At 40.3% G+C, this 26308-nt stretch overlaps 1 protein-coding gene across 1 annotated transcript in view; it reads left to right on the top strand.

Moving 5' to 3' along the window:
• The window catches only part of LOC126425234 (DNA topoisomerase 2-like), a 154221-nt gene that overhangs the window by 113408 nt on the left and 14505 nt on the right, over positions 1 to 26308 (top strand). The window contains exons 21-24 of the mRNA XM_050088193.1: positions 7490 to 7604; positions 7695 to 7877; positions 20044 to 20188; positions 21271 to 21509. Coding sequence (XP_049944150.1) covers positions 7490 to 7604; positions 7695 to 7877; positions 20044 to 20188; positions 21271 to 21509 — 682 coding nt within the window. The remainder of the gene's footprint in view (positions 1 to 7489; positions 7605 to 7694; positions 7878 to 20043; positions 20189 to 21270; positions 21510 to 26308) is intronic.

The following is a 26308-nucleotide window of genomic DNA, read 5'->3' as shown; positions in this document are numbered from 1 at the left end:
ACCCTGTGCACCACTGTGGGGTTCGATTAGCAACAGGAGCCTTTAGGACGAGTCCGGTGACCAGTGTACTGGCGGAGGCTGGGCCAGCCACTGTAATCTGCTTTCATGTTTTACTCTCTTCTGTTTCTAACGTCTTTGTTGTTTTCTTGTCCTCTTTTGTTCCTTTATGTTCGTTGCCTTCCCTTTGTTCTTGTGGCTTTTCCTTTCTTTCCGTTTTGTGTTATATGTTTCATCCGTTTTATTCTCACACTTACGGCATTGTTTCATTAGGATGACCTCGTAGTTTGGTCCCTTCTCCCGCCTTTAAACCAACCAACCATATCTCTGTGATCAGTGTGTCATTGCAGTACACCAGGTTTTGAAAAAGGTTGATGCATCCTTAGTGCCCACACGCCCTCTTGTTTTGACATTTGATAGAATGGTGCTTCCTTGCAAGATCAAAGCAGGCTATGAAGTTATCACAGTCAGACCGTACATTCCTAACCCGATGAGCTGCTACCAGCATCATCATTTCAGCCACACTCGAATGTCCTGTCGATACTCGGCTAAATATGTAACCTGTGGCAGGGATGCTCACGAGAGTGATTGTTCGCCACATCCTCCCCATTGTATCAACTGCAGTAGCGACCATGCTCTTCCTGTTGAGATTGTCCCATATACCTCGACGAGCAAGCTGTCCAGAAGATCCTGGTAATGGAAAAAATGCCTTACTTATTTGCTCACATGTTATTGGCTAGCCACAAACTTGTGTTCTACCATCTGGCACTTAAAGTACTGTTCTTTCTAAATCTCGCTCCACAAAGGACATGCCCACGCAGACATGCGACCACAAATTAAGCACTGCAGTTGTAAAATTGCCCAGTGTCATGGTAGCACCACAGTCTCCTTGTCCATCTGTGCAGCAAGCCACCAAAACTTCGCCCCACAGGGCAAAGTCCACTGCTACACAACCGGCATGCTGAAAAGGACAGAATGAGTACTCTTGTGAAGACTTCCTATGCCCCTCCAGCTAAGAAACATAGGAGTCTTCCTGTGCCAATGGGAAAGGCTCCAAGAAGTCAAAGAAATGCAACGAGTCTACTCCTTTATTGAATCGGAGATCCTCTTAGACAGTGTCACCACGTGATACCCTCGCCCGGTGAACCTCTGTGTTGCCAGTGTGTACCACCAACCATTTTTCTGTTGTAGACTCCTCAGTTTGACAGGGGGGGACTGCAAATGCCTCTAGATCTCATGGAGCAGGATCTGCACCCTGTAGCAGGGAGTCTTTGAAGGCTGGCACTCTACAGCCACTGAGGTGACACCCCCTTCATTTCTTCCCTCCTCCCCTGCCCTTATGACTCTCGTTCAATGGAACATTTGTGGCATTCGATCTGACAAAGAGGATTTGTGGCTGATCGCAGCGTCCACTTGTTCTCTGCCTCCAGAAAACAATTGTGTCCTCACAACCATTTTGAGCTCTCGCATTTCTTCCCAGTCCCCCCTCCCCACCCGCTCCTCACAGAGGATGGCATTCCGTCTCGTGGGAAGTCATGCTGCTCATATGGGATGACGTGCATAGTGAACCTCTCCCCCTCAGTACCCATCTTTAGGCTATTGCAGTTCACATTTTCCTTTGTCAGTTGACCTTCTCCCTTTGTACTATTAACATCCCTCTGTAATTTGATGACACCAGGGCAGACTTTCTCCAACTTACTGATCAGATTCCTCAACCCTTTCTGCTGATCAATGATGTAAATGCACACCATGTTGTTAGGACTCGCCCAGAACCTGTCAGAGAACTGTCCTCAGCAAACTTAACCTCCTCCTGCCTTAACACAGGAGCACCCATATTCCTTTCACACTCCAGGCACAAACATTCCCATTTGGACCTATCCTCCTGCACTGCCCTGCTTTCCCATAATCTTGAGTGGTCCGTTCTGACACACAATAGTGACCCATGTGCTATCCTTTCGCTGACTTATCCCAGTCAAATGGCGGCTTACGAAGGCCAACGATGCCTTACTCCTCCCTGGTGACATATCTTACAAACTTATTCCTTACCACCGCAAAATGTTCCATTCTTTGCACTTCATCTCTATCATGCCGTGTCCTGGTCCCTCAGTGGACTGAAGTGTGCCATAATGCAATTCGTCCATGGAGATGTGCTCTCGGCATTTTTAACAGTGATCCTACGATGGCAAACTGCATTTGTTATAAACAGTTGCTTGCACAATTTCGTTGTGTTCTTCTGGATAGCAAAAAAGCTAGCTGGATTACATTCATTTCTTTAACAGTTCCACTCCTTTTTTTGTCATGTGGGCCAATCTCAGAAGTTTCCCTGGGACCATGATCCATTCCCCCATTTCTCGCTTGACAGCAGCATATGATATCCGTGGACTCTCTTGCTATCTCTAACACCTTGGGCCGCCATTTTTCAGGGATTTTGAACTCCTTTCACTATCTTTCTGCCTCTCCATTGTAAATGAGCAGAGATGGCTTGGTCAATTCCCTTCTCTTCTCAGAAGTGCTACAATGCTGTCTTTTCTATGGGGGAGCTAGATCGTACTCTCACTTCATCCTGATGCTCTGCCCCAGGACCAGACAATGCTCACATTCAGATGTCGCAGAACCTTTCTCTTGTGGACAAGAACTTTCTGCTTCATACATACAACCACATCTGGGCATAGGATACATTTCCCATACGGTGGTGTGAAGCCACTGTCCTTACCAGGTTTAGATAAGGGTATGACAAACATCTTTCTTCTAGCTACTGCCCCATTTCTGCCACCAGCTGTGTTTGCAAGGTGATGGAATGTATGATTCATGCCCGGCTGGCGTGGTTGCTCGAGCCTCGCAATTTACTAAACACTTCACAATGTGGATTTAGAGCACACTGTTCTGCAGTTGACCATCTCATCACTTTGTCCACCCATGTCATAGTTTACCTGAAGAGCTTGCACGTTTACGGATAGTGTTCAGAGACAATGGATACTTGTTCCGGCAAATTAACAGGGCATTCTCAGCTAAAACCAAGACCTGGAAAAATGGATAAAGAGGAGAATGTACAAGGAAAGTTCCTAGCTTTTGTTCCCTTCGTTGGAAATATTTACTTCAAAATAGGAAGAATCTTTAATAACATTCAGGTGAAAGTGATTTTCCGCGCATCATCTAATGTTTCGGATCTGCTGGGATCAGTGAAGGATAATTCGCAATTGTGGAAAGCAGGAATTTATAAAATGCCTTGCCAGTGGGCTACGGCCTGTATAGGACAAACACGCACAGTGTAAGAATGTTGCATTGCACTCATCTCCTGTGACCCAGCAAGTCTGCAATAGCAGAACATTGTATCTCCAATGGACATTCAATGGAGTATGACAAATCGTTAATTTTGGCCACAACAACAGCTTTTTGGGACTCCGTTATAAAAGAAGCTGTTGAAATACGCATCGTGAAAAAGTCAACCGCAACAGTAGCTACCAGCTGGATAGTGCGTGGAATCCTATCATCTCCGAGATTTGCTCAAGATGAAGACGCCATAATACTTTAATAACTGCAGCAAATGACAACACTGAAGAGAGCTGATCCTTGCAGTTTCACCAGTGAGGGTGCTGCCGCCGGGCTGTGTGATCCTTCTGTCACTGTGACTCTCACCTATGCGCGGCAGTACTATCAGCGTGCGATATATGGCAGAACGAAGGATGTCGTCGTCATAGATGGCTCGCCAGAAGATAACTGGCAGGTGTCCAGTTGAAATATGGTGGAATGAAATTTATGACGACCGGCTGCAATCCCAAAATCTCTTTAAACAATTGGAGCATGTTTACCAACTCTTACTTCATCTAAATAACAATTGAGGATGCACTGTATTATTTGTGTATTATTTAAAAAGTAAGATTTAAATAGATTTGTTTTTACATGTCTCTTAAACCTTGTCGGAATATTTGTTGTATATTTCAGATCCCAGCAGAATATACTGTTTTGAATTCTTTCTTGCTAAATGTTAGTTAAGTATGAGTTTTGTTCCATGGCTGTGTATAGTCTTCAAATGTAATAGTTGTTGATGCTGTTTTTTGTGAATTGAAGATATACCCAAATGGTGGAATGGGAATCATTAACTCTTCAAACAAGTTTCTTAGTAATGAGCTGGATAATGAGTTTTCATTATTGTTCTTGTGGACATTTTCTGTAGTTCGATAATTGTATCCATTTGCAAAAGGTCTCATACATATAGCAACTGAATGTACGTAAGAATGGCGTGTAACTGTTGAGCACTTGGCTGCTGTTCTCACATTAGGGCTGAAAGGGCATAAAGTGCTTAAAACTCCTCTTGCCTAGTATTTTTGTGTGTTCATCCCACATAAGATGACTTGAATAAAACACTAGCAAGGGCAACCTGCTCAGTAAGGTATAATTCTGACTGGCATATGTCTAAGACACTGGAAATTTGTTATAAAGCAAATCTAAACTCGAATGATGGTCCTCCAGGGAGAGACAATTGGTTGAGTATTTTGATGCAAAGGATTATTAATCTCCAATGACATGCTACAGAGTGATTAATTCAGTTAAAATGTGGGACTACGTTGATAATGTAACACCTACACCCAAGTTCAAAGCTGTGTACTACTATAGGATGTGGGTTTTTTGAGGGCAAATCAGATATAAATGGGATTTTTGTTATGTATTGTTTCCTTCTTTAGCAAAAAAATTGTCTGAACAAGGAAGATTTTTTTTTGTCCCAAGCAGTGGAGAATGAAACTGGTTGTGTCAGTAGCCAATTGTACTAGTATCCCTCCATGCCTCTCATTATCAAACTGTTGCCCTTGTAGAGCTTCTGTCAGCACCCAAAAAAAAAGCACCACAGGGTGATAAGCCTTGGAGTGTAGGGAGGATGATGAAATTCAGTTCAGTGCACTTACTGAAGTTTTGAGTCAGTTACAGCTGCATTGTTGGGCCTGGCATTGTCGTGGAGGATGATGGCCTCTCAAATAGGTCTCGTCTTTTGCAGCAATATCCAGCCCTCACCCAGTTTGACAGCTCACAGTTGTAATCAGCATTTGTTGTGCATCATTAAAGTGAAATATCAATTAACAAAATGACTGCAGTTGAAGATGGTAGGAAGAACGGTGGCAGCTGACATTAGATTCTTGGTTTGCACTGACGCTCTCCCCCCTTTTCTCTGCCACACCATACTGGTTAGTTTTTGTTCTGGATTGTAGTGGCGGACGCACATGTCGTCGCAGGTCAGGATCCGTCTAAGAAATTTTTCTTCTTTGCAAAACCTTGCTGTAAACATCTCCCAGACCTGCAAACTCGCAACTTCTGATCTGCAGTAAAAGGTGGGGGGCCCCACATAGCACAAACTTTCCTGAACTTCAGGTAATTTCTGATGATTATTTGATAGCTCCTGCAACTTATTTGAACCTATTCTGCAATTTTGGATGCACTCACATGTTGGTCTTCTTAAAGAATGTCTTGAACTGTGTGAATGTTTTCATCCATAATGCTGGTTCGAGGACGGCGATCATGTTACTGATTTTTGTACTAGTTCTTGTCCTCCCTGAACTCTTTACGCCAACTAAACATGAGTCATCGAAATTTTTTTCGTGAACTGTGGCATCCATCTCTAAAAAATTGTTGCTTGATCTCCTTCACAAGCAAGAAATTTTATAATCGTGCATTGTACAATGGTTGAGTGTACCTGTTGCTCAGATATCACAAATGCTACTGACAAACTGGTTGGGAGTGTGGAATGGCCAGCTCTCCTATTAGAAATTGGAGTGTGTTTTTAAAAAGTATTGCTTTTCCAATTTTATGGGTGGAATTTGTGAAATTTCCCGCCTGCTGGGTTCTTTCATTTTGACTACTATTTGCTAATAATACAGCTTCACTGAATGTGGCAGAATAGGTCTTTTATTTATTATTGACAAAACACGCCACTTACAACATTTTCACTAATTACATTTTAATTTTCTAATCAATTTTGATTCTCTCGGTTGGTTTTTTCTTTAAATACCACAGACTTTAACTTCGATACTGTTTTAAAAAAAAAAAATCTTTCAATCGTACTTGATCATTTGTTCCAGATTTCACCTAATTACATTAATCCTAAATATTCCTACCAATTGCAGGACCTATATACTTCAATAAAATTATAATTTAGTAACCAGTTTAATTATAACAATTTTAGAAGTATATATTTACCTATACCACTACCTTTTGTTTAAATCAGTGATTCCTATTTATTTCAAATTGGATCGTAAAATATGTGTTTTAAATGGGTTTCAGTGGACTGTTAAGTTTCAAATTCCTTTGTTTTATTAGTTATAAATTTATTCTAACATTTGGGATTGAGTGTATCAAAGCTTTGGAGCCTTTCCTAAACTGGGTGATTGTGCTCTTTCTTGGATTTATTGGACCTAATTCTTCAATAAATTTTAATTTGTAGTACTCCGTATTTATTAATTTGGTTTGGTTGAATTTTCTTGTACTTTTATTTGTAGAATTCTTCGTTACCATAGCAGTCAATTTTATTTTGATCTTTACAATGTAATGGTCAGACTTGTCTGTTGCCCTTGGGGCTTAGATTTCACAATGGTGAAATTTATCCATGCAGATATGTTCAGCTGCCATTTGTATTTTCTGAATTCAGAATGTTTCCAGATTTTTAATTTGAGGTTTCTTTTTAAAGCATATTAATAATTATAAATTCAAATATATTAATAACTGAAATGTGTGACTCAAGATATGTCAAACCTAAGTAATTAAGATTTAAAATTGCCTCAAATTGTGTCTCCGTCATATTAAACCAGTGCACTCAGTACGAGGCAGTAGGCTGTTTCCATTGACAGCAGTGGGTACCAAGATTCAAAGGAAACATTTTATTTACAAATCAAACACTACTGTATTAAATGCTTTCTGCCCTAGTGTACAAGTATTAATTGTGATGTGGTCACAGATAATTTGGGTAACAAACTTGCAAGGTCACATGCTAGTGACTTAGACCTGGGCTTTTTGAATTGACTATCTTGGAAGGTGACATTACTGATTGCAAGGCTATTATAGCCGCAGTATTGCAAAGAATATTAACAAAAGTAGGAAAATTATTTTCTTATATTGCATAGTATCTGGGTAGTTGACATCAAATATTCAGCTCTGAGGAAGAAGATAAGCGGCAAAAAATGGCAATCTGCAACTGGGATCTGGTGATACAGATTATGTTACTGTTACCGAGTGTTTTAACCTGTAATTACTTAACATGGGGAGTACAGCAGTGTGAAAACTCCCATCTTACATCATATGACTTCATGTAGAGGATGACAGTTATCCAGTGCCAGATTAACTCAGTGTTATCTCAGATATAAGTGTCACTCTGGAATGGTGTAAAATGCAGAGGTGTCCTTAATCGTGCAGAAAAACTGTTGTGGGTAAGGCCTGCAGAGTAGTTGCAGCCTGTGAATTGCAGTTTTTTGTGGAAAGTGTTTTTACAGCTATAAAAAATTGTTTCCAGCAAGGAAAGAAAGATGAGGATACTCCTGATGATGGTGTGGATGCCAGACCACTGCAGGAACGAGTAGGAGTAGCCCCAGAACAGCTGGAAAAGAAACTCGAGGAGAAACGCAAAGGTTCGTGTGCTTAATTGTGAATTATCAGTAAAGTTTTGTCCACTGAATTGTAAGTTTTTATAATGTAACTTTTTTCATTTGTCTACGCAGAGACGTTGAAAGAAACAAAGCTGACTTTCAAGGGTAAAAGCAAGGGGTCTCCTAAGAAGAAGAGAAAGTTTGTGGATTCAGATAGTGAAGAGACAGATGCCTCTGTGTATTCAGTGAGTGAGTCCTCGCCAGAGAACATCTCTCCCCCTGCAGCGCAGAGGACGACAGCACGAAGGACGGCAGGTGAGCAGTAAATGTCACTGTCTCTGTCTTCGCCAGCTGTATTGTGAATAGTCTGTGGACTCGGACGTGAAGAAGACATTCAAAAGCATTTGCTGGACTTGGGTACTTTAAATAACATGACATTGGTCATTATTTTTACCCTTTCCCACATCATCTAGCCAACTATTCTGAATAGCTCTGTATGTGTAATATCAAACTACCCCTTCTGTTAGTAAAGTTACGCCACAATCTTCATTCGTGATCAGCTTAGTTAGTATATTTCCATTAGTTACCTGATCTACTCATCTTATCTTTTGCATTCTTTCATAGCATCACATTTCAAACGTATCTGTTCTCTTCTTGTCTCCACATGATAGTTATCCATGTTTCACTCCAGTATTATCTCTCACTTCTGGCAAACCATTTCAGAAAAAGGCTTAAATTATATTGAGTATTAAAGTACCCAGAAAAGCTTTACTTACTGTCAGCATGCATTTTATATCCCCTCCTTTCCATGAAGTTCATACTATTACCTCTTTTTTGAGACGACATACCTTCTGGTCAACATATTTTCAAAGTCCTTTACAGTATCTGACAAAACTTTTTTGATGAAGCTCAGGATTTTAACTTCTTCCTACCTGAACTTAAATTCCTTTTCCAAATTTGTCCTTGATCTCCTTTGCTAAACCTTGCACAATGTAGAGGTTGAATACCATCAAAGATAAGTTACAATCCTGTGTCACTCTTCTCCACTACTGCTTCCCTTTGATATCCTTTGACTCTTAAGACTTCAGTCTTTTTGTTAAAAGTTGTAGATATCCTTCCATTACCTGTATTTTATCTGTGCTACTTTCAGTATTTTGAAAAGTGTTTTCCATTCAGCATTGTCAAAATCTCTAACTCTACAGGTACTCTAAGTGTAGTGCGCCTGTCTTCAACCTGTCTTCTGAAGTAGTGGTAAGGGCAGTTTTGCCTTGTGTATGCAAACATTTCTCCACACCCCAAAGTGAAGTTACTGAGTGAAGTGGTGCAGTAATTTTTATTCCTTCTTAACTGACCTACCCAGAGGTTGACTTCTAATGGTTCTTCTGCTTTTGTATAAGGAATTTGTGAAAGTATTTTGCAGGCAGAACTTACCATGCTGATTGTCCTTTAGTATTCATACCTGTCTTCTTTGGAATTGCAATTAATTGTTGAAGCCTGAACGTATTTTGCATTTCTTGTCGTCGTACATCCCTTCTACATATTCCTTCCATTTTCATTCTTCCCTTCTTAGCTTGCCCACCTGAGCTTTTGATATACATAGTAGTGCTTGTCCTTCCTCCAAAGATTTCCTTTATCATAATATCCATGTCATCTGCCTTTCCCATATTCATGTGCACTTGGGCGGTTCTGCATTTCTCCTGTAACCATTCCTAATTTGCCATAATACACTTGTCACTCATTTTCAGACATTTTTACTCCCTTTTGCTTATTCACTTATCAAATTTTTCTACTTTATCCTTCCATCAATTAAATTCTATATTTCTTGTGTTAGGCAGCCTCTGTAGTCTTCAGTGCATAAGGGCCTGGGTTTGATTCTTATTACTTCCTCAGATTTTTTTTTTTATGTGGTTGGGAGGCTTGGTATGGGGTTCACTTAGCCTTTCTGAATCCAGTTCAGGAGCTGCTCGTATGAAAAAGTGGTGGCATCATCCGGATTCATTTGCTGGAAGGATTGGTGACACACTGATCACGTGTCGCGCTATTGTACCTTGTTACTACTACTATTCTACATGCAGCAGTTGGTCATTTGGAACAAGCCTAATACGTAATCTGTGAATAGTTATCACGTTTTCACTATTACATCTCTCTAATCGACCTATTTGGCTTCTACTGTGTTGCTGTCCCCTGATTTTCAGTTGATGCTTAATGCTACCTGAGAAACTAGACAATCTCTGGTTATCTGTGTACCCTGGTCCCATCTCCAATTTTATACTGTTCTGCAATGAGTGAGGGTGGCAATTCTTCTGGAAAACATGGAATCCTCAGGGAATAATATTTTACCTGGAAAAATCGGGGAAGACTCGAGGAATTGTGCTTTTTTCACCTAGTAATGAAATTGAATTTTATTGAGTTTTATAAATCTCAAATTTTAAAATACTTAATATCCCAGAATGTTAATTATATAACTATTGTTCCAAATAAATTAGCAGTGTTTTAAAACTGCAGTTCAAGTACTGTGTGTGGCTGGTATACAGCTCAGCTGGGAGGAAAGAAAAGTAATTATTGCGGTATACTGCCCCCACCTGCTCCCGGCAATCTGCCTCTTCACACTCAGAATTCAGGGAATCCTTTTTTCCAAGTTTGAGTAGCCACCCCGAGTATTCAGTTATAATCAGCAGTTTTGCAATTTAAATCGGGTTTTGAATCTCATTCTTACCATTATTTAATCTGTTTGGAACCTTCTGGTCTTAAAGATCTCTTACATGTATACAATCTTCTTTCACAACTCTTAAACAACAGTCAAATTGTGCTCCAGACAAAATTATACCAGTTAATGTCCTGCATCATTCTGTTCCTCCAGTGCCTGTTCTAGGTTCTACTGCTTTTCCTTCTCTTTCCTTATGTTCATCACTGCATGATTTTCACCCTCCTAACAATCCTGAATAAGTTCCATCTGGATGCATATTTTTTTGTATTTTCGTCACTGGTAGTGGTAGTAGGTATATACACCCCTACTAGAGATCACACAGGATAATGTGGCCCCTGCCCAGAAACGCAGTCTCGTCCTGGTCACTGGGTGAGTCCACTGCTCTGTTACGAAGGGGCGGCTGCTTCAGTAGTGTGCCGCGTGCTGTGCTGCGCACTTTGTCTGGCGGTGGTGGCTGTCTCATTTTTAAAGTCTGCCACATGCCACCCCAAGTACTTGAAGTGTTCTCATTGCCCTCTGTGTTCTGAGTAGTAGGGCATCAGAGTCCCTGTGCACAGCAGGTGCAGGTAAGTGATTTGAATCGTGCAGTGTCATAAAATTTTATGTTGGAAGGGGCAAGAGGCAGTGGGTGAGTAAAAATCCCATTAAAAAGTGTGGTTGAGAAGGTGACACTAGCCACTGGCGTTTCCTATTGGATAATAAAGAGAATAGACAGTGGGAAGGGAAATGTGTCTACAGCTACTTTCCAAGGCTTCTCTATTCCGGGAAATATGTGGAAGGAGAATGATAGACATTTCAGTAATTCTGAGGAACAAGTTGTCAAGAGGCTGTTACATAATTTCCTCATGACACAGAGCCCAATAGTCACTAGCCCCATTAATGAAAGTAAACCTGTTGTTTGAAAGAGATATTTCACCATTATGATCCTTGCTACACATGTTAGAAAAGGTGGACCTGCGGTCTCTTATGGCTGGAGGGGATTGGCACCAGAACTGCACGCGTGCACATGCACGCCGCCTAATTACCATGAATTTTGAGGCATTTGGCATTTTAGCTTCAGAGGGAATATCTTGAAAATGATGATGTATAAAAAAATATTTTTCATACAAAAGCTGATACATAATTAACATTCTTCAAAACTGTAAATCAGCGTTTTTTAGTAATTTGAAATTTTGCAAACTAACTTATCACCATCAATTAAGTTTGAAAAATGGAAAATTTTGTTACAAACATGAAGTAATTTCGTTCATTTTATGGGTGTGGTGTAAAAAAAAAATCACATGTTATAAATTTCTTTACAGATTATCATTATTATAATTCCTGTCTACCATAATAATAGTTATTATTTACAATTAAAAAAAATACACGTATCTGAAATGATAAAACAAAAAAAAACATAAATCTCAAATGTATGTCGGATGATTTGAAACCTTAAACAAATATAAGTAAAATTAATAATTAGAATAGTAATGAATGTTCAGATACTTTAACTAGATGTGATGAAAATACTCACAGCTTATCGTCTACAGCTTATTTTGCAAAAAGGTATTTCAGAAATCGGCTTTATTACACAGGAATGGAATCTGAGGAAGTAGATCTCACTAAAATTGGCGTGACATCACAATGAGATCAGTCAGTGAGCGAGTGTGTGCATCAGAAAGGAAATAGCACGCAAAATATGGAGTGATGCAGGGAATGCAATCAATTAAAAAACCAACAAACTGTGGCCAAGAAACGAGGGGACCACCCGGCTGCTGAGCTCACTGCCACACATGACATCCATCATTTCAATGACTGATTCACAACCTGTGCCTTCCCACGAACACCAACTTTTCTGAATTGTGCAGGTGGGAACTTCCCTGTAATATACCCTATGTTCCCGTGACCCTCCTGACCTCAACCCTCCCTGTTCCCATTCCGGCACTGCACAGTCCTCATTCCAGCATTGCATTAAGTCTTTTTACTTCTCTCCTTTTCCACCAACCCCCAACCCTCCCCCACTCCCCACTGCCCTCCGTCTAACCTCCTGATGGAACATAGCTGCCGTGCCCTACCCTCTGTCCACCTTGTCCCTGCGCGCTTCCCGGCAGCACTGCATTCTCTGCCACCCCTACCCTGCTATTCCTGCTCTTCCCCACCTCAGCCTCCTCCTTACCCCCACCCAGTCGTCACTCCCATCGTGCACCGTTGCTGCTGCTGCTGCTTGCAATGTGGCTACAGTTGCTGAGACGACAGTCGTGTGTGTGAGCTGTGCGCGTCATATGTTTCTGACGAAAGCTCTAACAGGCTTTTTGTTGCCTATCTGTGACTTAGCATCTGTGCTATATGGTGAGTGGAAACTTTCCTTTTCGTAATATTGTTAAATTATGGGACAAATTTAAGGTCAAAGACTAACCTTTCCACGCCACTGTCCTCCGAACTACTGCCTAATAGGATAACTCTAGCATGTAGGCACCCAACACTAGCACTGTTCTCTGTGGCAATTGAAAGCACAAAAGATGTCGGATCTGACACCAATTTTGGTAGGAAGTATTGCCCCGGTTCGGAAATATTGTAGATCCGGGGCTGATGTGCAGAGCAGTCTGAGCTATAGTGGGGAAGTGTGTAGTCTCCACGTGACCCGTGTTAATGATTTTGTTTCCTCTTCGTTTACTGCTCATATGTCAAATGAAAACGGAACGAATTTCTGTGGACGGGAGCTATCAACTGAGTCTATCGATTATTCATATGACTTTGAAACGGATCGCTGTCAGTTTTTGAACGCATTCTAAGTTAATTTCTGAATGAATCGTAAGTTGATTTTTGAATGCGTACATAGTGTACATGTTGTCTCTGTCAGGGGAATCCTCGTCTCATGTAGAAACAAACTTTCCTACAGACAAAAGGGGCTATACAAGCTGAGTGAGGTAATTCCGAATGGATGAATGCCAACTGCTGCCTGATTGTGTGGTTGACTGGGTTTGCGAATGATGAGCGTTGTTATAATTACTAGCTAAATCCATAGATTCAGACTACCAGAGTGGAAATGAACAAATAACAGGTAAGAAAGATTACATATTATAATGTCTCTGAGCACTTTGGGACTTAAAACCTGAGGTCATCAGTCCCCTAGAACTTAGAACTACTTAAACCTAACTAACCTAAGAACATCACACACATCCATGCCTGAGGCAGGATTCGAACCTGCGACCGTAGCGGTCGCGCGGTTCCAGACTGAAGTGCCTAGAACCACTCGGCCACTGCGGTCAGCGATTATGTATTACCTTCTTGGTATATCCAAGAAAATGAAATTTTGACAGAATTTTTGGCCAGATCGCTATACTAGTAAGGGCCAGTTGTACAGTCCCCAGCTAGCAGCCGCTTTAAGTTCTTTTTTGGAAGTAGCACAGAAAATGTGTTGTACGATCATGTAACAACACCTAACCGGAGAATAATCGCGGGATAATTAAGCCGGTGATTATGGCAGAGTTAGTGAAGTTAACTGGCGAATAAGCTTTGACATTGAAGGAATAGTTACAGAATTAATGACAACAAAATTCTTTGTTAGAACGAGGAAGGAGAAGAAACGGGGAAATCACACAAATTATGGAACAATATGACAATTCAGTTTGTATAAAAATTTCGTGCCACTACTTATCGATTTCATGCTTGAGGAACTGGAGCGCATGAATGAAGTGTGAAACTATTTCCTAAAGTAAAGCTTGTTGCTTGTAGTAGGCCTAATAGGCATTCGATATTGGCACTTCGTGAATTATATTATGTCGTGTTATAAAAATGACCATTTGTGCCAAAACAGTCTTGTTTATTTGGTGTGTTACAACTGTTGCAGTATTAGAAAGGCTTATTTTGTTTTATCTAGCAGAGAGTGACAAAATAGACGTAATCAGATCAAGAAACCACACTAGCCTTGGGTCCTGTTTGTATTAATAGCTTTTTCAGTATTAGACGACGACATTTTGATTTTTCATGTAGCAAACGTTTGACGAACTTTGCGTAAGCTATTCTTTCGCAGAAAGGAAAGCACACCATGTAAAGCTGTAGCAGGATTAGAGAGGGAAAAAAAATTCTAGGAGCTAAGGATTGAAGATATGTGTGTTGTCTTGATTGTCTCATGTCTTTACTGGTTTTATATATTCTATATTTAATTTTGTCACACAAAGCAGGAAGTTGTTAGCTGATAGGGAATAAAGAGTGCAAATGTTCTGAAGAGGTTTTTAGGAAGAGGACAGAATGTCAAACTGGCCAACTGTAAGCATGAGAGGCACCACAGGACACTTTAATTTCCACTGTCCTGAATATGGTTTGATGGCATCCATTACAAAATATACACATTTCAATTCCACAGAGCAAAATACAGTGACGTGCGATAGGACAAGGCTGTGTGATGAGGTGTGGCACTGCACTTTGGCACACTTACAGTCAAATGACATATCTTACATTTCCTCGAACACACATGTTTTATGCATTAGACTCTTCAGAAAGATGTGCGCTACAAAATGAATATATTTTTGAAAATTTGATTTTTTCGATTTTTTGACTTCCTATCTCAAATGCTCGAGGGAGTGGCGGGGCATTACCCCCGGTTCCAAAATATCGTAGATCCGGGGCTGATGCGCAGAGCAGTCAGAGTTATTGTGGGGAAGTGGGTAGTCTCCACATGATCCATGTTTACATTTAGTGATTTGCTGTTTCCTCTTAGTTGACTGCTCTCGCGTCAAATGAAAACAAAACAGATTTCTGTGGCTGGGGGCTATCAAGTGAATTAATATACATTCATATAATTACAGAAGGGTAAAATGTGTTGTTAGTTGCAGATTTTATTTTATTTCCACCAAGCACTAATTGCCTTGCAGAACAATGAAGTTACTTTTGTCAGTTTGCTACAGAAATTTTCTTTTATTTATCCTTTCCACTGAGGCAGACAATATATTTGAAACGAATTGTTTAATTCCACACACTGTTCGCTGCATTTCAAGTGCAAGTTTTCAACTTCTAGCACGTATGGCATTATGCCATAATAAAGAACCAAACATGAGATAACATAGTACTGGTACTCAAAAAAAATTTACATCCCAAAAACTACATTAAAAAGCTTAATATCAGGTCGTGGCCTCCTTCACTGGGAGTCTAGACATACGAATGTGCACTTTAAATGTGCACATTTTAGTATGGGTCACGAAATTCCAATGCTTTGAGTATTCTCTGATGTCGTGTTTCTTTTATGACATAATGTAAGATCTTCTAATGTTTTACATGTATGAACATACAGGCTCCCTACGACATAGTAGCTGCGCAAGTGCGGTGACCCATGTCATCTGGCCCTCTCTGGCAACTGCAGAAATGAACCTATTTCAAATAGGTTGCGGGAAAATATTCAGAATGGTGGTTTGAAAAGTGTTGCTATCAAAGTAAATTTCCTTTTACGCAAGTTGAACTATGTGCGAGAATGTTCGATGAATTTCTTAAATCACAGAGCGTTCGACTCTCATTTAAAAATAAACTCTGATGAAGAGTCATTTAGATGAATTTCGAGCCCAGAAGATCAGACATTTAGGACTGTCAGTTAACAGGGAAAAAGTATGTTTTCACCCAGGAGAAAGTGTATTTTTAACTGGAAAATTCGGGTATTTTTTTCCTTGTCCGCATATACATCCGAATCTGGGGAAGAGTGTGTTTTTTTAGCCAGGAAATCTGGAAAAATCTGGGATTTTTTTCTTGTCAGTGTATACACACTGCAAGTACTTCTTTTTTGATACAGTTTGCTTCGTGTAACAATGCCTACGCAGTGGTCAAAATTGCCTTTCAAATGATGAACAGTGTCAAGAGATGAAGAGAAGATTGGCATGTTGGCATAGGTGTACCAGGAGGTTTTATCAAGGATAGAGGATAAAATGTCTACATGTACATTGATACTCTGCAAACCACAGTACGGTGTGTGGTAGAGTGTACCCTGTAACACTACTTGTAATTTCCTTTCCTGTTCTAATTACAAATTGAGGGAAAAACAACTGTCTGTGTGCCTGCATGTGAGCCATAATTTCTTGTATCTTATCTCCATAGTCCTTACATGCAATATATGTTGGCAGCATTAGAATCATTTGGCAGTCATCTTCAAATGCTGGCTCTCTAAACTTTTTTTAATAGTGTTTATCAAAAATAATGTCACCTTCCCTATAGGGATTCCACTCAGTGTCCAAAGCACCTCTGTAGCACTTACGTGTTGTTCGAACCTATCGGCAACAAATCTAGCAGCCCGCTTATGAACTGCTTCGATGACTCCCTTCTATCCGACCAGGTATGGATCCCAAACATTTGAGCAGTACTCTAGAATATCCTGACGATACCCTTGTCTCTGATGAATCCTCTCTGTTGTAGGCAAATAGTGGATCCTGTTCCATAAGAAGTCTTCAAGCCACTCGCATAATTGTGAACTTCAGCCATATACTCATACCTTCGTTTACAGCCTGCAATGGGGCACTATGTCAAATGCTTTCGACAAATCTAGAAATACGGAATCTGCGTGCCGCCCTTCATCCATAATTTACAGTACATCATGTGAGAAAAGGCAAGCTGAGTTTAGCATGAGCGATGCTTTCTAAAAATGTGCCAATTCGTGGGCGTAAGCTTCTCAGTCTCAAGGAAGTTGAATGTATTTGAACTGAGAATATGTTCAAGGATTCTGCAGCAAACCAAAGTTAGGGATATTGGTCTGTGATTTTGCAGGTTTGTTCCTTTACCATTCTTATATACATGCACTTTTTACCAGTCACAAGTGACCTTGTACTGGGTGAGATTAATGATAAATGCAGGCTAGGTAAGGGGCCAATGCTGTAGAGTACTCTGTGGAAAATCTTTCTGGTATTCAAGCCAGACACGGTGATTCATTTTTGCTACCAGATCTTGCAGTTTCTGTACAGTGTTGTCCATGCAGAAGTCTGTCAGATGGTCAAATGATGGTGTGTTTGCATGATTCTCCTGTATGAGTAAGTCCTTGAATGTGTAATTTAAAACTTTGGCTTTTGTTTTACTATCTTCAGCTGCCACACCAGATTGGCCAAAAAGACTGAATGAAAGCCTTAGACCCTCTTAGTGGTTTTACTTAGGACCACAATTTTCTTGGGTTCTCTGACAGAACATGTAAGGTGTGACTGTGGTAATTGCTGTATGCTTCACACTACATCTTCTCACAGATACCCAAATCTCTAATAAACTTTGCTTGTCACCAATTGTGCGTTCCCTTTTGAACTGAGTGAAACAGCATCTTCATAATTTTGTTACTAAACCATGGTTGGCCTTCCCAATCTTCTGTCCACTTACTAGGCACATAGCTCTCCAAAGCACAATTTACAGTCCGCTTAATCTATGTGATCAAAAGTATCGGCACATCCCCAAAAAAATAAGTTTTTCATATTAGGTGCATTGTGCTGTCACCTGCTGCCAGGTACTACATATCAGCGACCTCAGTAATCATTAGACATCGTGAGAGAGCAAAATGGGGTGCTTAGCGGAACTCGGACTTCAAACATGGTCAGGTGATTGGGTGTCACACGTCTGTATGCGAGATTTCCACACTCCTAGACATCCCTAGGTCACATGTACCAATGTGATAGTGAAGTGGAAATGTGAAGGGACACACACAGCTAAAAAGCTTACAGGTTGGCCTTGTCTGTTGACTGACAGAGACCGCCGACAGTCAGAGGGTCGTAATGTGTAATAGGCAGACATCTAACCAGGCAGTCACACAGGAATTCCAAACTGTATCAGGATCCACTGCAAGTACTAGGACAGTTAGACGGGAGGTGAGAAAACTTGGATTTCGTGGTCAAGCGGCTGCTCGTAAGCTGCACATCGTGCTGTTAAATGCCAAACGACACTTTGCTTTGTGTAAGGAGTGTAAACATTGGACGATTGAACAGTGGAAAAACATAATGAGCAGTGCCGAATCATGGTACACAATATGGCAATCTGACGGCAGGATGTAGGTATGGTGAATGCCTGGTGAATGTCTTCTGCCAGTGTGTGTAGTGCCAACAGTAAAATTCAGAGGCAGTGGTGTTATGGTGTAGTCATGTTTTTCATGGAAGGGGCTTGCACCCATTATTGTTTTGCGTGGCACTATTACAGCACAGGCTTAATTGATGTTTCTAAGCACCTTCTTGCTTCCCACTGTTGAAGATCAGTTCGGGGGTGGCGTTTGCATCTTTAAACACGATCGAGCACCTGTTAATAATGCACGGCCTGTGGTGGAATGGTTACATGACAATAACATTCCTGTAATGGACTGGCCTGCACAGAATCCTGACCTGAATCCTAGAGAAAACCTTAGGGTTGTTTTGGAACACCGACTTCGTGACAGGGCAGCTGATTGAAGGTATGCCTGCGAGAGTGGAAGCTGTCATCAAGGCTAAGGGTGGGACACCACCATATTGCATTTCAGCATTACCAAGGGAGGGCACCATGAACTAGCAACTCATTTCAGCCAGATGTCCGGATACTTTTTGTTGCATAGTGTATCTTCGCCCATAATCCCTCTGCATCCATCTTACTGGAACTAAGTGATGTCAGTTCACTGTATAAGTGAGATGCTAACAACTAGCTGCTCTATCTAGCAGAAACACTCCCTTAGCCTTCTTGACTGATTTGTTAACTTTTGTAATCATAGTTCATATGATTGACGTGTTGGGATTCAAAGTTAAAAGAGATGTAGGACAGGCAAAGATGTGAAAGTTGTTTGAGGTGGTGCAGTATCTTGCTGACTAGTAACAGATGTGGGTGGAGGAAAGTAGGGATGGTATGTCACCACAGGACATTGGCTATTGCCCACTGACTGAGTCTTACTGGGTTTTGCTATGTCTGGTGGTCTCATGTTGTGGGTCTCCTGTGTTCAATGTTGCGAATGACTGGCACTCAGCCTTCCAACTTTAAATGTTCCTGTACTTTTTCTACCACCAGGCAGAGACAGCAATTACTGCAAGATCATAGATAACTGCTTGCTTTCACCACCACAGGATGCCCCCATTACAGGTGAAACTTGTTTTTGTATAGGCAAGTAGCTGTGGTGCCCAGCTTTGCTCAGGGAGTTGGTATGAGATTGTGTGGTAGTTAAAATGAAGGGATAAACTTTAAAGTATGGCGTAAAATGATTTTGTCACACTTCACTGTTTTTATTCACTCATTGCACTAGTTTTTTGGTTCTTCCATTCGTCACTGATAAGAAACTAATGTTGGAACACACGACTGGTCTTGCTTTGTATATTCCTACCAGAGGGTAGCCTCACCAGTGGCAAATTCCAGAATATACCAAAAAGGCCCAGAATGGTCCACAATGTTCCAGAAGATTCCACAACATTAGAGTGTGTCGTGAAATGTTCCAAAATGATTTAGGATGTTCCCAAACATCATGGATTCTTCACAAATGTTCAGGACTATTCCTGAACTTTTCATAACATCGCTTATAATTGTGAAACATTCTGGAATGTTGTGGAATGCTCTTGAATACTCTCAAATGTTCTGCAATATTTTAGAAAATTATAGAGGGCGAACCTTCCCAGCTCTTATATCTTCAAAAGCCCACCATTCAGATAAAAATTGATACCACCTTCATGGCTAGGGGATGGCTACACACCATATAACTCCCTTGTTCGTACCAGGTATCGTTTCTGAGCTTTAGCAGAATGCACATCGTACACTTAATTTTATAATATATATATTGATTTATTTTTGTTTTATATATATTTTGTAAATAGCGTGGGATGTCTCTTATTTGTGCTCCAGCGGCAAAGGCGAAGTTCACATTCAGTGACAGCGATGAAGGAGAAAGTGGTGGTGAACTGGAGCTGCATGATAATATCTTGGTGCAGGAGAGCGAAATTGCCCCGCATGTGGATGCAGAATTGAACACCGCTGATGACAGCTTCATGTGAGTTGATAGCAGTTCCACCATTGGATTTAATGGTGCTATGAATGACAGTCAATAATAATTCCTGTTCCTGCTGCCTTTTTTTTTTTTTATTATTATTTCCTCACATGATGAAATCTGGTTTTTCTCAGTTGAAAGCTTTTGTTGGCCACCTCCTTCCAGCTGCTCTCTTTCCCTCTTGATATTTTTTAATTCTTTCTTCTAGGTTTATCTGATATTGTATGCACACTGTCCAAAGAAAGCAACTGTTGTCATACAAACTTTTTCCAGTTTGTTGTCATAAAATTTCATTGTATCTTTTACTATGTGAGAGCAATGTCAGTTCCTTTATAATATATCTTCTTTATGCAGAAAAACCCCTTTTGGTCTCAGCATTCCCATGAGGCAGAGCTCATTTCACCACTGTACTTATCTGAGAATATTTCAGTTGTTGTGCACTTCGTATTGATGGATTGGTTCCAGTAACTGTCAGTTGGATATTGTGTTAAAGCAGAACACACTCACAACTTACAATGACACCCAACTGGAAAAGCTTCCATTCATCCACTAACTGATCACAATCAGTATCCAACGGCAATGCTCTTGCGGTGCTTACAGCATCACTGACACTTGCTGGTGATTTTCTGTTGGTTATTTTATGCTCTTGCTCTCACAAACCCATCCAACTTGCCTCAGATTGAATAAAATGACCTGCTGACTTCTAACAAGTAGTAGTTACTGAAAGTGACTACAGATGACAAGTGACCTGTTGGCAGCACTGTATAACCATTCAGAAATTGATCTTCTGTAATTACATTTTCCTGGAGTCATATTGAGTCTCAACCTTACCTATATCAGGATAGAATATGTAGCTGTGAACTGAAATTTCTGCCAAGCCAAATTGGCCAGGTGGTGTAGTGGATAGCACATCTAGTAAGCAGTGTCAGCCCAAATCTTGATGCATTACTTCAGCTTCTATCCTTATTGTTCAGAAATTGCCTGTAGTTGCGTTAAAAAATGGATTCTTGTTAGTGATTAGATGACGTGCATGATGTGAAATCAGATTAAAAGTGATCCCCTAAATGCAGTGGTATGTTTTGCAGGGGAGAAAATGTTGTGAGCAGTTCAGTCAGAGAGCCCAAAGAGAAGACAAAGAAAGAGGCTAAACAAAAGAAGAAAGCAGTTAAAAGGATATCTGTCTCTGACTCTGACACTGAGAAAATCATTGTCAGTGATACGGACAGTGAGTTTGAAGCGAAGAAAAAAAAGGCAGCTAAACCAAAGAAGAAAAAAGTTGCAAGGATCTCTGATTCGGATGGCCCATCGACGAGCAAGCCACAGGGTAAGAATTAATTTTCGGATAAGTTGTTTAAGAACTATGAACCACATTTACCCATAGTCATTGTAATTATATTTTTCTGTCAGTGTGTTATTAGGCTTCTATATTCTGTTTTGTGCAAAGTGTAATTGCAGTGTGTTAATTATCATCCTCCCACTCCACCCACCCATGAACCGTGGATTTTGCCATAGGTGCCTCGGCATTATGGGTAGCTGTACTGTAGGTGCAAACATAATGGAGGGGTATCTGTTGAGAGGCCATACAAAAATGTGGTTCCTGAAGAGGGGCAGCAGGGTTTTCAGTAGTTGCAGGTCAACAGTCTGCACGGTTTGACTGATCTGTCCTTGTAACATCAACCAAAATGGCCTTGCTGTGCTGGTCCTGTGAACAGCTAAAACCAAGAGGAAACAGCTGTAATTTTTCTCAAGGACATGCAGCTGTAGTTTGTGGTTAAATGATGTTCTCTTGGGTTAAATATTCCAGAGGTGAAGCAGTCCCCCCACCCCCACCCCACCCCACCCCTCCCCAGGCAGCAGTTGATTAGAACATGGGAAAGCAATACAGTAAAAAATGAAAGAGTAGTTTTAGGAGATGAAATAGGGAAGGCAGCAGAGGATCAAACAGATAAAGAAAGTTACATACCGCCTACAAGAAAATTGGAGGCCTTTTAGGAAAAGAGAAGCAGCTGTATTAGTACAAAGAGCTTAAGTGGTGAACTAGTCCCAAGAAAAGAAGAGAAAGTTGAAAAGTGGGAGTCTATACAAGGAAGAACAACTTGAAAGCAATTTTGCAGATGGGGAAATGGGTGTGGATAAAGATGAGATAAGAGCTTTGTCAGATTATTCTCCCAGTATCGTAAGTTCCAGTGTCGAAACAAGGCTCCAGGGGTAGATGGTATTCTATCAGAATTATTGATAACCTTGGGAGAGCCAACCATGACAACTCTTCCATCTGGTGAGCAAGATGTGTGGGACAAGTCAAATACCCTTGGACTTCAAGAATAATATAGGAATACAAGAATACCAATTCCAAAGAAAGCAGTTGCTGGCAGGTGTGAAGCTTACCGAACTATGTTTGGTAAATCATGGTCACAGGACACACACACACACACACACACACACTACAGAGGAATGGAAAGATCAGTTGGGATTCTAGTGAAATGCAGGAATATGCCAGACAGTACTAACCCTATGACTTACCTTAGAACATAGGTTAAGAAAAGACAACCTGCGCTTATAGCATTTGTAGACTTGTAGAAGTGTTTGACAATATTGACTGGAATACTCCCTTTCTGAAGGTAAAGGCGTAAAATACAGGGAGTGAAAGGCTATTTACAACTTGTGCAGAAACCAGACAGCAGTTATGAGTGTCAAGGAGCATAAAAGGGAAGCAGTGGTTGAGAAGGGAGTGACATAGGGTTGTAGTCTATCCGTGATGCTATTCAATCTGTACATTGAACAAGGAGTAAAGGAAATCAAACAAAAATTTGGAATAAGATTTAAAATTCAGGGAGAAGAAATAAAAACTTTTGAGATTTGCTGAGTACGTAATTCTGACACGGTAAAGAACTTGGAAGAGCAGATGGACAGACTGGACAGAGGATATAAGACGACCATCAATAAAAGCAAATCGAGGATACTGGAATACAGTCGAATTAAACTGGGTGAAGCTAAGGGAACCAGATAAGGAAATGACACTTAAAGTAGTAGAAGAGTTTTGTTATTTGGACAGCAAATAAAATGGTGGCTGCGGTAGGGAGGATAGAAAATGTGGACGAGCAATGGTGAGAAACATTTCTGAAGAAGAGAAATCTGATATCATCAAATATAAATTTAAATGGTAGGAAGTCCTTCCTGGAGGTCTAGAGTGTAGCCATGTATCAAGGTGAAATATGGATGATAAACAGTGGAGGTAAAAAGAGAATAGAAGCTTTAGAAATGTGGTGCTACAGAAGAATGCTAAGATTAGATGGGTCAGAAATGTAACTAATGAGGAAGCACTGAAAGGAATTGGGAGACAAGAAATCGGTGGCACAATGTTACCAAAAGAAGGCATTGTTTGATAGGACACATTTAGAGACTTGAAGGGATGGCCAAATTAGTATTTGAATTATGCATGGGAAGGAGGAGGAGGGGGGGGGGGGAGATGGTAGAGAGTTCAACAGATGAATACAGTAAGAAGATTCAGAATGATGTAGGTTGCAGTAGTTATTCAGAGATGGAGGCCCGCGCATAATAGTGTAGTGTGGAGTGTCTTAAAACCAATCTTCAAACTGAAGATGACGATGACATTTACAATTGTTGTCTCAGAAAATATGAATGTGTTTAATGAATTTTTAGTTAGTTTGAAGGTACGCATCTGCCAATCCCTGACACAGTGAAACCCACCACCACCACCACAGCACAGACTACTAGAGCTGCCAAAGCAAAGTAACACAGCCCATGGGTGAAGTGGAGATGGAAGTTGTATACGCTCCTGGACAACTGGGAAAAACCCGAGAATTATTTCATCTGGGAGAAAACTCGGGAATTTTTCATTGTTTTAGTTTTTGGTTAAATTTTTGTATTTTTCACTGCTAAGACCTGATACTCCAACAAAGAATATTACTGTATCCCACTACTGCAGAGTAATACTGCAACAATAAAACGAGAGAGAGAGAGACTTTAGTTGCAAAGGTAAAATACAGTTTACAACAACAAAACACCCTGAACTAAAAAACTAAGTGTTCACCAACAGCAAAATGTCTAAGATCTTAGGGCGACAACGACTGTGCAATAATTAGTAACAATTAACTGGTTTCTATGAGTGAGTGCTGCATCACAGCTGTCTACATTAGGCTTGCTTGAGCAGTTGCCAGCGGACTCAGTAGCAGTGCTTTCTCCTGCTTCCTGTAGCTGTTAGCTGTATCGGCAGTAGCAGCCAGATGCTAATGAGAAAAATATTTCTGGCACGTACTAGCTGCCAGATGTGCGCATGCACAGAGTTGTTAGTATAGTGGAGAGGGGGGTAGTCTGAAAGTGACTCGTATTTACATTTAGTGATTTCGCTGTTTCCTCTAAATTTACGGCTCTCACATCAAATGAAAACAAAATCGATTTTTGTGGTCGGGAGGTATCAAGTGAATTAAAATACATTCACTTAACTACAGAAGGAATATGATTAGTTTGTTTTATTATTTTATTTCCAGGTATTTGGCAGTAGAGCATTAATCGCCTTGCAGAACAATGAAGTTACTTTTTGTCGGTAAAGAAATTTGGCTTTTATTAATCTTTTCTGTTGAAGCAGTCAGTTTATTTGAAATGAAGTGTTTCATTCCAGAGTATTGACTAGTTCCAATAGTTTCCTAATTTAAAGTGCACATTTTCACCTTCTGGCATAATGCCATAACAAAGAACCAAGCAAGAGATAGTACAGCACTGGTACTCCAAGAAAATTTACACCCCGGAAACCACACTGAAAAGCTTAATATCAGGTGGGGTCTACTTCATTGTGAATCTGGACAATCCAATGTCTGCTCAAAGCCAAATTATGCATTTTAGCACGGTTTACGAAATTCCAATGATATTGACTTATCCTCTGATGTCTTGTTTCATCATCACCTAACGCAAGATCTCTTAATGCTTTAGACATACAATGCACGGGCTTCCTACATCGTCACAGGTGCACACGTGCAATGATGCCTGTTTCTTGGCGCTCTCTGGCAGCCGTTAAAATGAACCTATTTCTTACAGGTCTCGGGGAAAATATTGCTAATGGTGTTTTGAAAAGTGTTTCTTCCAAATTAAATTTCCTTTTATCGAAGATGAATTATGTTATGTGGGATGAATTTCTTAAATCACAGTGTGTTTGAAACTTAGCACTTTGAGGAACGGCCTTGTAGAATAATTAGTCCTGCCGAACAGACATTTATGTCATTGTTTTTAATTTTACTGGCACATTTGTGTGATGTATCTTGAAGTGTGTGTAAAAAAAAAAGCCAATATTACATGTGAAAGCTTAGCTTTCCTTGTAACAACATTAACTTTTCCTCTACGTGTGTTCGCGCTACTTAAGTGATACTGCTATTGGCTGACGACATGTATCCTATGCTCCGAATATCTGTTATCAGCTGGCAAAATCACATGACATGAGGTGTGATTTGCTTACAAAAAGACATCACAATCTCAATTTCAGTGCTCCAGAAGCTAATGTGACCCGTTTAGTGGAATTCGAATGTATACTTTTTTTTTAATACAAAAATATGCAGCATATATGTTGCTGCATATCAAAGGTCTTTCCAAAACTCTTTTTTTCCGTTTCCTAAAGTGCTCTATGCTGGATATTAAACATTAACCATTCAAAGGATTGATAAGTTTTACAGTTCAGAGGGAAAAATCTGCGGAAACTTACTGTGACTTAATATGAAAAAAGTGTGTTTTCACATTGGGAAAAGTGTTTTTTAACTGGGATATCCAGGAAATAATCCTGAAAGTTTTTGCCTTGTCTGTGTACCTACCCTGAAGGGTTTCTCATTTTGATTTGGCAGCTCTAGCAGTGTGTGGTTGTGGGAAGAATTTCAGTGTGTCTGGGATTGTGAATATTTACCTGCAGACTAAAAAAAATTGTGGAACTTCATTTTTTTAGGATGACAATTAAAACTTTCAATACCACTCACACTTATTGTTAGGTGTAGAAGCTAGCAGTATTTAACATGTAGTTGATCTTAGTACACAATATTGTTAACCAAATTGTGTGGTTAACAGGCTGAGAGTGCCAATCTCAATCAGACAGGTAAAAAAAAGTGAAATTACCCAAATACCACC

Source organism: Schistocerca serialis, chromosome 10, assembly GCF_023864345.2.
Source record: "Schistocerca serialis cubense isolate TAMUIC-IGC-003099 chromosome 10, iqSchSeri2.2, whole genome shotgun sequence".
NCBI lineage: Eukaryota > Metazoa > Arthropoda > Insecta > Orthoptera > Acrididae > Schistocerca > Schistocerca serialis.
This window is presented reverse-complemented; position numbering and strand designations above follow the sequence as displayed.